This window comes from Lipophrys pholis (genome assembly GCF_963383615.2).
Source record: "Lipophrys pholis genome assembly, chromosome: 6".
NCBI lineage: Eukaryota > Metazoa > Chordata > Actinopteri > Blenniiformes > Blenniidae > Lipophrys > Lipophrys pholis.
Window position 1 is genome coordinate 17833312 of NC_137629.1, and position 17476 is coordinate 17850787.

At 42.2% G+C, this 17476-nt stretch overlaps 3 protein-coding genes across 3 annotated transcripts in view; 1 reads left to right on the top strand and 2 right to left on the bottom strand.

Moving 5' to 3' along the window:
- Window positions 1-1236: 1236 nt before the first annotated feature.
- On the top strand, window positions 1237-3592 carry eif1ad (eukaryotic translation initiation factor 1A domain containing). The gene is made up of 5 exons (XM_080466263.1): window positions 1237-1399; window positions 1575-1693; window positions 1773-1881; window positions 2820-2928; window positions 3026-3592. Exons 2-5 carry the CDS (start codon window positions 1607-1609, stop codon window positions 3237-3239), a joined length of 519 nt encoding a protein of 172 aa, XP_080322389.1. The 5' UTR covers window positions 1237-1399; window positions 1575-1606; the 3' UTR covers window positions 3240-3592.
- A 1319-nt stretch (window positions 3593-4911) lies between these two features.
- On the bottom strand, window positions 4912-9057 carry LOC308111091 (N-acetyllactosaminide beta-1,3-N-acetylglucosaminyltransferase 2). Its single transcript, XM_080465834.1, has 2 exons — window positions 8899-9057; window positions 4912-7608 (listed from the first exon to the last, which is right to left on the bottom strand). The coding sequence occupies exon 2, from the start codon at window positions 7602-7604 to the stop codon at window positions 6165-6167; it is 1440 nt and encodes a 479-aa protein (XP_080321960.1). The 5' UTR covers window positions 7605-7608; window positions 8899-9057; the 3' UTR covers window positions 4912-6164.
- A 6498-nt stretch (window positions 9058-15555) lies between these two features.
- The window catches only part of nrg2b (neuregulin 2b), a gene marked incomplete at its 3' end in the record, with an annotated part of 66963 nt that continues 65042 nt past the window's right edge, over window positions 15556-17476 (bottom strand). Inside the window, exons 11-12 of the mRNA XM_080466366.1 lie at window positions 17185-17368; window positions 15556-16035 (exon numbers count right to left, since the gene is read on the bottom strand). Coding sequence (XP_080322492.1) covers window positions 15556-16035; window positions 17185-17368 — 664 coding nt within the window. The remainder of the gene's footprint in view (window positions 16036-17184; window positions 17369-17476) is intronic.

A 17476-nucleotide genomic window follows, 5' to 3' on the forward strand; every position in this document is an offset into this window, starting at 1 on the left:
GCACCTTCTACTTGTACATAATTTGTATAGAGTGGCTATTAGGGGTAAACATTTGTAAACTCAATAGATAATTATTTAAGTCTCCACTGCTATATGTTCAGTCGACTATAGTGGTGGTGCTGAAAAAGCTCAGTGTTTTCTCAGGTGGTCAACACTGTAGCAAGTGTAAAAACCACATCTCTGAAAGTGTGAAAACCACTGACCTATTTAGAGAAGAAACTAGGACGGGATTAGTTTTTGTGTTTGAAAACATAAGCAGCCTACTGGCATTAGGCCCGCGAGAGAGGTACGGAATAAAGACAAAGAGGCAGAAATGGTTAATGAAGTTATTAAATAACTAGAAATAAAGTATAATGGCACTCTGAGCAGATCTGGTGAGAGCCGCCTCCTTCAACGTCACGTGATAAATGTTCAATTTCCCATTGGTAAATAGATAATCTATTTACAGATTTATACTGGTGTAGTCCAGAGTCAACCAACTAACCCTAGATATACCAACTATACTTGACTTTAGGGCCAAGACCAAGTCGAGACCAAGATCTCGAACATGTTGTCTCAAGACCGCTCTTGAATACACACCACCGAAAGAAAGTGTAAAAGACACTTGATATGCACATAGGTCTACAAATAGCAAAATAGCATTTACACTAAAACCCCATTTACTTGCCAATGCAACAAAAAAAATGGGATCATTCCAATAAGCACTCCCTCTCCCGCTCTCTCTCTCTCTCTCTCTCTCTCTCTCTCTCTCTCTCTCTCTCTCTCTCGATAGATAGATAGATAGATAGATAGATAGATAGATAGATAGATAGATGGATAGATGGATGATGGATGGATGGATGGATGGATGGATGGATGGATAGATAGATAGATCCTAATCCTTCACTGATCATTGTCTCAGGGATTTGCTGCCCCCTGCTGGCTGTTCCAGGATAGACCACAGCATAAAGAAACATCAGCGATCTTGAACGCAGCTAAAGTTTTGAGAAAACTACATTTCCCATAATTCTAAGGCCTGGCAACGGAAACGCTGTCAGGTGCTCGTAAACTAAAAAATAAAATACGCCTGCTTGGCACAGTCATAAATCAAACACATAAACCATTGATAAATAGAAAAAGACATGTAAATGTCAAATTCAAAGTAAACAAATTCCTTCTTGATATAAAATTGCTCATGTTACACAACAATTGCGTCATATTGACTCCGGATTATTACACCGGGATGTTTAATCTGACAGTAACAGAGCACGTCTCACCGGAGGTGTTGTAACAGCCTGTTGTCACGGACGCATGTGCTCTTAAAGTCTGATTTATTGTGTTTAATCGCGCCTTTAACTCACCTAAAGTGACTCTGCCGCGCAGACATAAAGGACGCCATTACTCTGTTCCATACCTCAAGGTATTTACGTTCACAACTTCCTGTCTGCGTGTTTATATACCTTTAAAGTCAGCTAACGTTAGCGTCCTCTGCTAGTTTACTGGTAATGTTTCTCACTCGTAATCAAGAATATTAGATGTACAGTAAAAGTTGGTTGTGTTTTGATGCTCACGCGCACTTTAACCTTGTGTCTCAGCTGGCGTGGGAAGCTGCATTTCACCGTTTATAATGTCACAGGCCACCAAACGTAAACACGTTGTGAAGGAAGTCCTCGGAGACTTCGTCACTCCCACAGAAAACCAGCAGATCGTCAAGGTAGACATGGGATCCTCCAGTAAACACGTAAGCATCGATCCGCGTGTATAAACTTGTCCTCGTCTCTCTACCTGTGCAGGTGATCGGCAGCAGAGGCAACAACCTGCACGAGACGGTGACTTCTCAGGGCGAGAGCTTCCTGGTGAGCATGCCCACCAAGTTCCGCAAGAACATCTGGATCAAGAGAGGTCAGTGAAGTGTTTTCACTGTGAAGTCACACAGAAGAGACAGTGGCAGCTGGCTGAGGATGCCACTCTTGTTCTGGTGGTGTGTGTTGATTTCAAGTTCTCTCACACACTGATTTTCTTTCATCGACCTCCTGGTGGCGCTCTCTACCAGGTCAATTTGGCCAATTTAATGAAATATAATCTGGTGTGATTTACAAATTCACCTTGCTTGTATCAAAATCTGGCCCTGCAGCCAATTCTATAAGAGTAATGCCAGTTTTTGGAGACTTTGTAGTTTCTGGTTGTGTTTCACTGCAGGTTGAGCGGTGATTGACACACACAAAATGCTCAGTTGTTGATGATTGAAGGACAGTTGATAAAGTCACATGTTCGAGTCCCGCTGTGATCCAAAGATTGTCTTGGTTGTGACTCTGTTTGACGCCGTCACTTTTGAGAGTATGTTTTTATATTGGGTTTGTAAATGACCACACCGTTATTCACTTGGTTGAGATATATCTTGATATGAGAACTTCAACATATGGAAATGAACATTTTACAGAAATGCTATCTTAACTCGGTCAACACTTGTACTCACACTGCGCATGCTCCAGCTGAAACGTGAACAGTTGAGAAAGACCAATTACTATGTATGACATAGTATGACAGTAGAAGTTTCTTCACTTTGAACAGGGACGTGACCTCTGTTCACTGGAGCTCAGTAGGAGCTTTTTTCATTTTGGTTGGTTTTTATCCATCTTCTATAGGGGGAATACGTTGATAAAGACTATAAAATATCAGTTTCCGGTGTCTTTTAGTCCCATTCTTTCTGGTCAAAATTTGCTTTGATATTATTTCTAAATCTGACTAATTTTAAATGCAGTTTGACAAGTAGAACAAGTTTCTTGTGAAAAGTTGTGACAAGTTAATTTTAGTTTGACAGTTTGTCCTTTGATCTTAAGGTGATTTTGTGATCGTGGATCCTATCGAGGAAGGAGACAAAGTAAAGGCAGAGATCAGCTCCATTCTCTACAAAGACCACATTCAGTACCTGCAAAAACAGCAGCTCTGGTAGGTGGGATCACAGACATGGAGACACGACACAGATGTTTCCTGATTGGCATCATTTTTTCCAACTCTAACTGAGCATATTTGAACCTTTGTCCAGGCCGGAGGGGTTCACAGAAGAGGCATCAGCTCATGAAAAGTCAAACAAACAACGGGACAAGGAAGAGAAAGACAATAATGAGGAGGCCAGTGACTCTGAAGATGACGAGAGCGACCTCTTTGTGAACACGAATCGCTGCAACTACCACTACAGCGAGAGCGAGGAGGAGGAAGACAGTGAGGAGGACGAAGAAAGGACAGAAAATGCCTCATGAGGGCATGGACAATCAAGTGGCAACAGGAGCCATCATGCTGTTGTCATCATTGACTGAATGGACCACGACTTGATCCTCACACAGCAGCTCCCTCTGCTGCTCGGGTGCGCCCTCCTGGACTGGACCGCTTCCTTCAATCATTCCATCTGTTTAAATTCACCTACAAAAATCTGTTTGTTAAAATGTTTCAGAAATTCTTTCCTGTGAACCACAAACTCAGTATGCAGACCTCCAAATTCTACAATGCCCTCTCATTATTTTCCCAGGATACACTGCGTGTGTACAGGATGTTGATTCATCAAGTTAAAATTGGACAAAATAAATGTGATTAAAAACCCTCAAAGTGCTTCTTTTAAAATATGTATTTGCCATTTTGGCTTTGTTTGAAATAATTGCTGCTTTCTTAACAATTGTGGGAGGACCCGGGTGGGTTGGATCATTACTTTCTAACGAATCCTGCTATTTATATTTAAACACTATTCAGCTAACTTTTATTACACAGCGTCACTGTCTGAATTAGTCCTGGTGATGATTCAAGTTTTGGAATCCAGTTTATTTACATCCTTTGCTCTCTTGTTTGTCTTCCACAGACCTAGAGCATCACTAGTGCAGACGATGTAAAGCTCTTGGTAGGAATATTAATGTATATTTCATGAGTACTATGAGTACGGCCACTGAGCAGACTACTCCTGCCAGTGGAACCAGTTCAACCAGCACTTCCCACCCCTCCCTCTTTGGTTCCTAAGGTGTTGAATGAAACTTGAGTTAGTGAAACATTTCTCATGTTAAAGACGTTCTTTTGGTCCAAGAGGGTCGTTGTACTGTGAGAGACCTTTCTAACAAGATAGGAGACAAAAGCATTGAAAGTGAGCATCAATACTAGTTGAATTAGTGGATATATAGTCCAAGAAAAGCTAATTGATTTTCCTCATAGTACTTTCTGTGCTGTTTTAAAGACGGCTGCCTAACATTTGCAAGGTGACCCCTCTACTAACTGAGCAACTCTACTCTTTTCACTCAATCCCATCTGTAGTTCCATTTCCTTTGGTCTCTTTATTCAAATGACTGTCATGGGGAAAGGAGCAGATCCAAGTCACCTGGATCAATCATCACATTAGTAAATCATAATGAAATAAACAAAAACAAAAGTGAAATATGCAGTTGTTGGTAACTGCCTCCTCCTCAGGTAGGGTTTCAATTGAGGTTGGGATTTTTTTGGGGAAGGAAACCCGATTAAACAGAGAAAACCGAAACGTGCACAACATCGTCAGAAATCCAACTAAACCCAGAATCAAAGAAGGGACGTCTCACTGTGGCTCCAACTCAGACAGTCTCAGTCTTTACAAAGCAGGATTGAATTGATTGATTAGAATGATCAGTCTGGACTGGACAAACAACTGTTACAGGATGTAAACTGCCCTTCAGAGACTTGTGTGTTTGTTTTGAAGTTGATGGACAACGTTTATAGCTTTTGATATTTTCAGTAACACTTGAAATAAGAACCTTGGATAGTTAAATAAAGGTAACTATACTCATAAAGAAGACACATTTCCATATGAATATAACTCGAGGTGATATTAGAAACCCTTCGTCAATAGAAAGTGAAGCCGAGATGCTCGTCATGGACGTAGATTAGTGGGAAAAGGCAAAAGTCATTGAAATGTGCAGTGGTGACATTGTAATGCTATTTTAATGACCTATCCCTGCTCTGACATTTACTCAGAGAACAATAAAAACTCCACCTCTGGTTTATGGTTTAGGTTTCGTAAGACGTTTGCAGGTCTGTCACCCTGTCACATTGTGATTGAAGGCAACTGCAGAATTTATTGTGTCTTAATATTGTAAATGAAGACAACCCCCATTTCATAACATTTCGATTCAATGTAATTTTTAGCTTTGGAACAAAGAAAATTGTTCTCACACATCTCAATAAGCTCAGTTACAGTTCAATTATAACATATTAGAGCACATTAGACAGACATTAAGACAAAAACCCAAACAGTTAACTATCTTGATTCAATGTGATTGTGGATTGTACGTCTCAGTCCTTGTGTCACTGTCTGAACTGTCTGGAACAAGAAATACTGGAGCATCCTGTCTGCCTTCAGTCTTTAGCCACTGTCCTCTTTTGTGTTTCCGTCACACAGAGAACCAGCTGCTGTTAATTTATTGACCTACTCACTTCATAACATAACTTCACAGCATTTTAAACAAACGTGAAAACTCTTCATAGACATATAATGAACTGCCTATATGTACATTAGAGGGCAGATTTAAGTCTCTATAGGAGGTCTTAATGAAACAATGGCCTCTGGCCAAAAGTATGTAAAATATAAGGACGTCGGAGAGATTATGCACATGTCAAATTAAAGTAAAAAAAAAAAAAGAAAAGAAATAAAGACTGTGGTTATGCAGATTGTTTCTGTAGCAAATAGGCTAAAAGGAGCAAAACATCCCTTGTGATATGTTGCAAATTAGTGCTTTTCTTTCTTTTAAAAAAAATCTCTATATTTTTTCCCTTGTCCTGTTCAGCAGCTGATGCAAACAACATTATATGATTGAGAGCCTTCCGGTGTCAAAACAGTTTTTGCTCTTGCAACAGGAAGAGATTTGTAATATCCTCCCGTTGCGTGGCAACAACGACAACAGACATTACCCTGGTTGATGCGATATATACTATTATTTACGGTTACCACACTGATCCAAACACTTTCCACCCGTTGTGAGATTAAACAAACCTGACCAGCACTTTCTAGATGTTAACAATTATGGATTGTCAAACAGGTCCATAAATGAGCAAAACAGCAACAACAGAAACAGGAGTACATGGTTTTGACAGCTGAACACATGTTCGTAGAACCCCCCCCCCCAAATACAGGAGGAGTTAACACAGTGTCACTTCCGTAACAATGACTGAAGTTTATTCTAAAGAAGTAACGACAAAAGCTTTTTAACAGCAGACATTTCCACCAACAGATCCTTCACTGGCTTCTCTAATGTTTTCTTGTCAACCTTCAGAGGCACATGCTGACATACTGTTTGTGTTAGTGTCAAGTTGGCCCACAGTCTCATGATCTGGTTTGGGCTCCGTTTGTGGACCAACAGGATTCTGTGGTACAAGCACGGCTCCTTCTCCTCCTTGTCAGGAAAGTCAAATGTAAGGAAGGCTGGGTGGTAGATGGGGAAGGCATCCAGCCGAATCATACACATCCCCACAAAAACGTCATCAATGGGGTAGAGGTGAACCCTCTCGGACACTCGGTGCAGGCGTTTGGTGAGCAGACCCGAGTACACCACCCCTCCACCACCTGCGTACCTCGGGTAGTAGCCATAGTAGAAGTTCTCCGGGATGAAGTACTTGGAATTATTATCCCTGTTTGGATAGGCTCCGACTATGACATCTCCCACCATGAAGTCCTTCACGACCTTGTGTGCTTGTGGATCTTCTAGCTGGTCCAGGAGGTAGGCGACCATTCTTGGGGTGTTAACGAAGACGTCATCATCTCCCTTGAAGACAAAGGCCGTCTGCCCGCAGGATTTTGAGAACCACTTCCAGAAGAGAACGTCCTTCAGGGTGAGGTTGAAAAAAGTGTCCTCAAAGTCCCACAGCAGCATGTCTCCATAATGTTTACTCTCCATCTTCAGTATATGGGAGACGTCCACACTCGGCTCTTTGGTGTCTCTTTTGCCGAGCAGAAACAGCCTGCGGATGTAGCCTCCGCCTCCTTCTCTACCGCTGCTGTTGCCCCACTGCCCCTTCACCCAGCCCTCCTGGCCCCAGCTTTGTCGAATAGCTTGTCGATTATTGAAGTTGTCCTCTGTTGTCTTGATGGCAAATAAAAGCAGGGGGCGCTCAGTCTCATCCTTTGCCTGAGCGCCACATTCCGCTGTGGGCCGGAGTAGGACTGGGTAGTCCCTCCTTTCCATGTAGCTCACAAACCTCTGTAACTGCTGGGGTAACTTTGCAAAGTAGTTCCTCGTTTTGAGTAACGTGGTATTCTTGTAAAAACTTGTGTTAAAGTCACTCATATTCTGTTGATCTGTGGTTTTCTTGAGTCTCAGGATGGGATTGAAATGGCGGTCCGTTGTGAGCTGGAGCTGGTTCCACAGGGCTTTTTTCCCTTGGTAGTCCCAGAAGTGTTTTGGCAGTGGGGAAAAGTTTCCATTATTAAATACCCCTGAGGCCACAAAATGAGGGCCGTCGGGGATGGCACTGGCAACACTGAGCCCCTCAGATTTGTCCAACAGGGCGTTGAGGCTGAGGGCCACCGTCACAACAACGTAGATGGACAGCAGGCCCAGGCAGATGCATGGTGTGCACACGCAGATCAAGACGTTACGCCAGCGACAGAAACACCGCGCCATTCAACTGCAAATGCACAGAGAGAGTGTGAACTCAAACAGATCTCACATCACATTTTTACTACCTGAAGACAGATAAATCTCACAAAAAAAAAGCCCAATAAATTGGAATCGTTTTCATTGATTTCAACACGTCTTCACTCTTGTCTGTATCTTCAGTGTTGAAGTGGCTTGAGTGAACTTCAATCAAGACTACGTCAACTGTGGACTTTGTTTCTCTCACGATACTTTCACTATCTTGTAACACTTAGATTAAGATCTGACGGAACCTGTTTCTGTGTTTGTTGTTATTTTCATAAACTACAATACCCAAGATCATCGAGAAGATTGCAAACAGCTGCCTGATTTGTAGGGGCAGATGGGGTACGACACGTCGCCCCAAACCATTCTCCTCTATGCATACCTCCCTCTCTTTACTAAGAATTTATCTCCCGTGCAATGTGCAGAAAGCACAAAGTATCTCACATCAAAACTGGAACTCAGTTGACTCTGCTTTAAAGTTTGAACAAACTGACGGGTTTGACTACAAAGAGTAATTTTTCTCCTCAGTTAACTATTGTAAAATATGAAGAATTGTGACATGTTAAAAGCAAGAAAACAAGTTACATATGATGCATTGGGGACATGTTCACAAATCCTTGTTGCAAATAACACATTATATTGTAAGACAGTTGTATTGTGATTGAGATGTATCAACACATTCTTATCACCTTTTTTTATTGTAAATAATTTGTGTATCACATATATTTTTACTTCCCTAACACTAAAAATAATTCAAAGATACAATTGTTCCTTGAAATAATAGAACATTGTTGGGCCATCCTGCAATTTTCTACTTTGATGTCTTCAATTGAGTGATGTTAACTTCTAATAAAGCAGCGTTTTCTGTTTGAGTTAATCATTAAATTAATTAAGAGAACATCACTTTTGTGATAAAAACATGTTTTTCAGGACACTAGTGATGATCAGAATGACTGGTGCATATGAAGCACTTATTATAGTCTTACATTTCATTTTGTCTGGATTAAATCATCGTATGTATTCTGAGAATAATCTCTAGTCAAACAGTAAATTGTAATGGAGTTATAAACCTTTGAGTTTTTATCTTTTTTAATGTTTATATCTTTGTCCATCTGTTTTGTCTCCTTTAATCACAATTCAAATCCTAAAAAAAAAATAAAGTCACGTCAACATGGATAGATGAGCAGAACATCAACTGTAGCAAGGATCTCACTGTGTAAGTCTTTGTGTAGACAGACTACATAAGCGTGTGGGATAATGGAGTCTGTTTGCTTACCTGCTTTCATTAAAGTTTCCCTCACTCCACTCACTGAACGCTCATCTGCCCGCTACTCTCTCATCCACGCACGTAATCTGAACTCCAGATGTAATCCTGAGACTCAGCCGTGGAGCAAGGCTTTTCTCCTCCTCTCAGCTGGCCTGCCGCCTGTCATCTGGTGAGGTTCCTCCGGTACTCCGAAGGTGCTTTGAATGAGCAGAGGCAGGCACTGTGACCAAGGGAAACACCCTCCCAAAGCCAGAAGAGCAGGTAGAAACGTAACGCACCAGCTGTGATAAATGCCGCCTGCAACACTGAAAACTAATGCAGTGGGAATGACAGAAAACGGTTTATAGGAGTGCTGTGACACAATGAATTACAAATACACTCACATAAATACTTCTCTGTTAGTCAGAGAAATGAGCTTCGGACAAAGATATTTTAAACGTGTATATTCATTTGAATGTCTTCTCTAAGAGGTCAAATGTAACTGATATCTTGAGTATTTTTTAAGAAGAGTACTTTGTGTACTTATGAATACATATTCAGAACCGTTTTCACCTTTGATCATGATGAGCTATGAAGATTTTGCACATCCAATACATTTCCTAGAACGTTCTAGGGCTTTTGAAACAATTCAAGTCGTTTATTTTCAAATGGATGTCAGAAATGTTTTCTCTATGGTGGTCTAGTAAGTCCAGGTTTTAATTGTAGGATCTAAATGTAAGGTGAAACCCCCCCAAAATGATGAAACAAAGCAAATATTGCCCCCTGTCCTCGGACATATCATATCATTCGCTCTATCATGCTTGATAATGTTGATCTAAACATCCTCACAATCCTCCTTTGTTGTGCTGCAGCTTCCTCTCCATCATCGACCCCCAACCAGAAATACCTGTCGAACAGGCTGTCAGCATCTGAGTACCAAAGCTGAGTACCAAATGAGCCTTCAGCCAATAGCCATGTGGGCCTCAGGTCAAACAGGACTTACTGACAAGAAGTTCCCTTTTGAAGGCTGTAGTGTCTAGATGTGTTGCAACACTGCTGGTAACAAAGGATCTGTGTAGAGGAGGTGATGGATGGGCCCAGTTGCAGAATTTACTGACGATGACTCACGGGAACGGGGATGTTTGAAATTTACACACACAAAATTCCTGACTGGATATTTTGGACTTCATCTTGGCAACTTTGCATTTGTTTGAAATTTCAAATTAAGATATAAGATAATATAAGTTTTTACATGCAGGGAAGTAACTGACAAAAACATGGAATACTTGGTGAATAAGGGTGTCCACTGTCAGCACACAGCAGTAAGGGCTGGTTTGAATCCAGATTGAGGCCTTTCTGTGTGAAGTTTGCATGTTCCCCCTGTGCTGAAGTGGGTTTTCTCTTGGTATATATGATATAATTGTCTTTCTCAGTTAGGATATATGTCGTGTTGCTGTGACAATTTATCTAAACTTTAAGCACAGTTCATGCCACAACCAGTATCAAAGTCCAGTATTTTTGCAGCAGCAGTGACCGAGATGAAAACAACTTTATAAACTTGGCGTTTGCTGGTTTGAATCACATTTTCTCAGCACCGTCGGGCTTTGAGCAAAGCCACTAATCCCCTACTGCTTAGGTTGCATCAGGAAGTATATCCTGTTCCAGGTTCAAGACAAATCAAGTGTGCAAACGGCTAACTAAATGGAGCGCAAACATTAAACTGCAAGTATTTTACTGAGCTGCATGTGCACTAACTCTGCATAAAACCTGTTCTTCCAGGGAGTTAACTAATGACAACCTGAAAAGCAGAAACAAAACACGAGAATTGTAAATATCTTTTATGAAGCTAATGTTTACTCATGTTCACAAACAGCTCGCAGGTCCTGTACACACAGACTAATGTTCGGCTACTTAAAGTTAGAAAATTTTCATCGAGTGATCAGGAGAGTTATTCCAGTTTAATAAGAGGCTTCTCTTGTTGTAAACAGGAGTTTAATAAAACAATATTAAAAGGAAAAAATATTCATCTACCACTAATACTTGAGAGCTGATGCTGTGACAAAAACAGTGTTGTCAACTCCTCAGTGAGGAATTAGTTATTAGCTCACCTAAAAGTTTCATGGCGAGACTAAAAGGAGTAAATAATACTCTTAATGTTTACAAGTGCAAATTAGCTTAATGCCATTTGTTCGAGTATCATTATTCCTTTTATGTACATCTGGAGACACAAGTTTGAACATCTCCTGTTCTGTCTGCAGCTGGTAGGGCCTGCTGAGTGACGATGTGCGTTTTTGTGACTGCTTAGTTTTCAAAAGTTTCCATTCATGCACCAAACAGTTACCAGATTTCATTCAATTCACCTTTTGGAAAAACATTTTCTAGAAAAGTCTGAGTTGCCAAATTGGGAGTACTGCTACAAAGACAAACAGTAGCCCCACATCTGACAAACAGAAACTTCTTGATTTCAACTGCATGGTTGACAATGATAACAAGTTAGAAAAGCTTTGCGTGCAAAGGCTGAAATAAATATGTTACTTACAGACCGATATGCTGTATTCTGAACTCAAGTACATCATCCAAACCCCTTCACCCTGCAGCCTTGCAGAGGAAACTGAAGAACTGTGTGTGTAACCCTGGAACATTAATGCTTATACCCAGGATACACCATTTAAAAATGTTGAATAAAAAAGCTTTCTGCTGAGTTACAAATATTGTAGGTTCTTAAGATGACATACCCCGAAATACCCTTAAACTCTCCAATCCAACTCGTTCATAATAATGACAATGATATTTCACTTAAATGTCTTGAAACTTACCTATAGCCTGAAATCACACCTTAACATAAACCTTCTCAGTGTTACACACTGTGGTGAATGTGAAGCAAAGGTCCAGTTTTGTTTCTTTGCAGAACCGATTCCTCACATCATATTGATTTGAGCCAAAACATAAGAACACCTGATATACACTGAACAAAATATATAAACGCAACACTTTTGTTTTTGCTCCCATTTTTCATGAGCTGAACTCAAAGATCTAAGACTTTTTCCCTGTACACAAAAGGCGTGAGTGTGTTTGACAGATAAAATAAATTCATGAAGCACTGCAACATCGGACCATGAAATAATTAAATAGTGAAATAATCATACATGTTTTGTTTTTTATTTACATAAAATGAATCGGTATTTTAATGAGTCAATTATTGACACATTTAATGACACACATATATATTTAATTCAAATTGTAATTAATTAATTGCACATTTAATGATCTCATGGTGTATTTACACAAAAACACAAAGAGGAGTTCATGGCAACTCAATGAAAAGCCAAGAATTAAACTCTGTCTGGGTTAAAAAAATAAAGTAATTTACCAGTTGTCAGAGGTAGGACTCCAGTGGTTGTTTCCTAAAAGAGATGTTGGCAGGTTTGAATCACAGTCCTGACAGCTTACAAGGCCTTTGACCTGCACTGCCCTGCAGCCGCCAACTGATCCACCATGAATAGTATGAACTGAGTGCAGAGAGGTCATTCCTCCAACAGAAGAATGGCATGATGGGCTTTTCCCTGTGAGAATCGCACACAGGAATGAAACATGTTTAGTGACAATAATGCCCCCATAACACCCGTCCTTCAGTTCACTTTACCCCAGACTGAGGTGAAATTAAATGCTGCCACCTAGTGTTCATGTTTGACTTGGACTCACCTGGTGTGACGTTCACTGCTCCACTTGATTTACAACAATCTTCACCCACACAGGCATCAAGTTTGTTGTTTTTTCCCCCCCTTCTTCTTGTTGACAAAGATGACAGGACCATTTCAAAATGGTAGGAATAAAGTTTTATTTTTCCATATGAAGGGGGTGGTTTTGGAGTTCTCTTCTTTTACAAGTAGTATGTTTTTGAGAAAACTTGCAAAAAATCGTCTAGCATATTCCAAGAATGATGGACATGAAGAGAAGGGGGATTTATTGCTGAATGTTAAAATGAGGACACATTTTTTTTTTTTTCACCGAGTGGAAAAACGATTTGCTTGCTGCTTTTTCCATGCACCCAACTACCAGTACCACTAGGACATGCAGGGGGGCAGAGGAGGGGAGGTGACAGAGGAAGAAAGAGGAAGGGGAGGGGGGGGAGGAAAAAGGGAGGGAGAGTTGGTTGGTAAAAAAGACAAACTGCTTGACAAACAAACATGGAGGTCTGTGTGTGTGTGTGTGTGTGTGTGTGTGTGTGTGTGTGTGTGTGTGTGTGTGTATATGTGTGTGAACTGTGTTTGTGTCAGTGTGTGCATTGTCATGTGTGATGTGGGTGTGTATGTAAAAGGCAGGTGAGGAGGAAGAGGAGGAAGAGAAGGAGGAAGAGGGTGGTGGTGGGGAGGGGGGGGGGGGGGGGGAGAGAGGGGTTGTTAACATTTTCAACTAGCTCTAGAAGCACACTATCCTCACTTGCAGTAATTCCACATTGCAAATCCCAGTTTGATTACAGTGATAGTAAGACAAAACTAGTCAGACCTTTGGGCCGAGTACCCAAATCATATGGTTATATACTTCTAGTATGAGTCCCCCTGAATCAGAGGAGGGGGGATTGTTGCCATTTTAACATACTCTCTGTGATCCATGCATCGTCTGTGTAAAAAAAAGACCAAAACAAGGCTACTTGTAAGGAAATCAACTCTAAAAAGGGACACACACACACATAGCATCTGACACCTTTTAGGTGTGCTGTTTGGAGATGAGGCCTAAATTTCTCTGCTAGTTGCTTCTGGTAAAGGGAGAGAGGAAGACGTGAAGGTGGGGGGGGGGTATGTGGGGGGAGTGGGTGAAGGGGCGGGGCTAGACAGAGACAGACAAGTTAACAGATCAATCAGTCAATATGACCAAGCAAAAAAAGATTCGATCCATAACAAAGATAGAGAGATGCAAATCAAGGATGCAAGTAATCTGGATTATCGTATGTCACCGTTTGGCTGTGAGCTAAATAAAGAGAACAAAACCAAGTCAGAAACTAGCAGCGACCACGGTTAAAGCCACGCTCCCTTCCCCTCCTTGCTAGTGTGGCAAAACAAAGTGGTGATCCAAGGCTTGTGGGAGGAACAACAAAGTTTTTTGTTATTTTTTTTAAAACAAAGAAGAAACGGGGCAACCCAGAGTGAGATCCTCCTCTCAGGGGGGATTTGGGTAAAAGAGGGCAGATTTCTTAGGTACGCCCCTGCATCAGGGCAAACAGACGTGGTCTCTGCACAACTTCATTTTTTCTCCATTGTCACTGTAATCACTTCAAATTACACGCACGCACCTTCAACAGAAAAAAAAAAGTAACTATCTCCTTCTTATATATATATATATTTATATATTCCTCACTCCCTTGATCATGGCCATGAGTAAACACAAGAAAAACCTGACGGATGGGACAAAGTAAAGAGAGTGAGAGGATGTGGATCTGGCCTGCGGACTGAACTGTGACTGAGACGACTCTCTCTCTCTCTCGCTCTCTCTCTCTCTCTCTCTGCTTGGAGTCTTTTGGCTGTGATGTGATGGGGAAGTCCTGAGACACAGTGCGGCTCTAAGCTGCTGGCATAGGAAACGGGCGGGCTGGGCAGTCCACGGGAGGCCAGAGTCAGGCTGGATTACGACTGGATTGGTTGGGTCGGGTTTGGGTCGGCAGCTCCCTGGCCAATGACTGCTCGCAGAGGGAGGGTCTTACAGTGCAATGGAGCTTCTGGCAGCGTGAGGATTGGGTGTGAGGAGCGGGTCAGTCAGAACGAGGGAGCGCGGCCTCCACAAGGTGAACAGAGGCGCCAACCAAATGAGGCTTCATGAGGTGACCTCACACACACACACACACACACACACACACACACACACACACACACACACACACACACACACACACACACACACACACACACACACACACACACACACGCTCTGCAAACCACCACCAGTGTCATGGCAGCACCCTGAACACCTTTCCACCGGAATCTGGAGTCACACTCCCTCAACAACTCACAGAAAAAACAACAGATGACAGACAGGCAGCGAACAGGGACATAAATGACCGATGTGTGTTCATCCGAGGAAATCTACCCTACACATCCGGCTGCGTCAGTGACTGAAAGTCCCTGTGAAAACGAGCACGTCCGTGGATTCATACTCATGTAAACAGACACCTTTTACACAGGAGGAATCAATATTGCATGATGACTTAATCAAATCACAGTTCAAAAAGAGGAAGATCCCAAATCAAAGAAACAAACCAAAGCAAAAGGAAGGAAGAGGGTTGGTCTCTATAAAAATGAGGAGTCTTTATAAGAAAGGCTACAAAAACTCAATGGGACCTCCGACTTCAGCATACAGCAAAAGGCACCACAATATTATTCTATTTATCTAACTTGTGAAAAAATTGGCACGTAATTATCATATTTTTTCATCTCTCATAATGCTGTAAATCAAAAAACTTTACATATAAATATCCCCCCCATTATAAAAAAAGTCTTTGCTGTTAGCTAGTAGACAATTTTTGCTGAAATGAAAATAAATATTTCATTTGTTTAGAATATCTGTCTGTTATACAAAATAAAAATATTTCTCCTAGGTGCAGGTCTCTAGTCCACTGGTTGTGTGTGGTGGGGAGAGGAGTGTGTGGGGTGTCGAGGGCAGGGGGTGGCAGAGGGGTGTGTGGGAGGTCCAGTCTTAAAGGGGCATGTTGTCGGCCTTGCAGCGCTGCGACTGCGAGCCGCGGCTCTGCCCGTTGCTGCGCGTCCCCGGCCGACTCAGCCCGCGGTGAGTCCGTGTGTCCGCGCCCGACGACGAGCGGAAACCCGAGACGCTGTGGGGGGGGTCCATGTTCATGTTCTGCATACTGAGGAAAGGCGTGCTCTCCCCGTGAGCGTCCTCTTCCTCCTCCTCCTCCTCCTCTTCCTCCTCTGACTGGCTGAAGCTCTGTGAGCTGTAGTCCCGCAGGCCCACCGAACGCTGGGAGATGTGTCCGTTGAGGCGGTTGCGCCGCGGTCGGCGCCGGCTCCGGATGGGTTCCCTTGAAGAGGCATACTCCTGCGTCGTCTCGTAGGCCTCGTCATCAGGGAGACGGTAGGGACTGGAAGGTAGACTTCCTGTGCTCTCCGTCAGATAAGGTCGACGAGGACGCCGGGGCTGCCGATATAAACTTCCATCCTGAAATGGAAAACCACAGATTTGTGAAAGACTTGAATTATGTAGCAAACACACCCAGAACAGGTGAACACAATTGACTGAAATATATCATTTCTATCCTCAAAGTTGATGGATTAGAAACGCATTAGAAAAGCAGTGACTTATTAACATACTGCTTTTCTGGGAAGTACCCGGTCTGCTGTGGTCTATCAAAAGCATTCCAAGAGAAAAAAAAAAGAAGAAGAGATTGTTCAGATTGTGAACAAAGCTCAGCACATAGTTCAATCTTAGAGACGTGGCTGCTGTAGCTCTAACTGCTGATGTTAATTCTGGTCCTGATAGAAACACATCAGGACACACAGCACGTCACTACACATACAGCCATAATGTTATGGCTGATTTGTTGTATAAATGATCAAGTGATTGGAGGACCGCGTGTGGAGCAGTGGGCCTCATACGAACCATTGTCTAAACTTGTTTCAGGTACAAACAAAATGTACGAGTGCTCCGGTCCTGAAGCAGCTGTTCCACACTCATTTGCCACTTTTAATATAAATTGCACGCATTTATTATGTTTCCTCTTTACCTCTGCAGTTTAAAGTACATATAATATTTTCATTCATGAAAGGTTGATTTTGTCATTATTTCAAATGTATTATTGACGGTGACATCAATAAAGTGATGATGGCATGTTGTTCACCCGTGAGGTGCAGACATCCTCTTGACATCTATCGCCCTTCAGGGAGACGTCTTTTTGACACCGCTTTCATGTCAAACCACTTCTTTTTCATTTCTACATGAGCACGAGGTAAAATGCCTTTTTTTCCGACACTGCGTAGATCCTTTAATTGTGCAGCTGACCGAGCAAAAACATGATCTTTCCTTCCATTAGTAGGATTCTGAACAGGTAGAGAAGTTCCCTTTCTGTGAATGAACACTTCCTGGTAAGTGTTGACGCCTTTTATGGGATAAATGGGAGTTATACAAATTGGAAATTCTTGTCAACGCAACTCACATAACACACAGGTAGGATGCATCATGTTTATGAAGATATCTGAATGTAGTTCATTTGTAGGAGAACGTTAAGGAGATGAAGGTGAAGATAGGCAGGAATACTTGCTGTCTGCTCATGTTATTCGGTCACCATCACTCTCGTCATTGTGTACGTACTTCGGGGCATCGTAGCAGCGGCTGGTCGTCGTCTCTGTGGTAGGCGGCGGCAGCAGGGGGGAGGGAGAGGGCGTGGCTTGTGTTAGGCGAGGTGATCTGGAAGGTGGGCACCTGGGGTGGCAGCGGGGGGTAGTGGAACTCCACTGGAGACAGGCGAGCCGGCGTGGTCAGCGCTGACACATACCTACATAGGACAACCACCAAAACCACTTATTATTGTCTACTTATTCTACAATAGAAGTCACTCAATGGGATATTATGTCATTTTACTGTAATGATAAATAATTTGTAG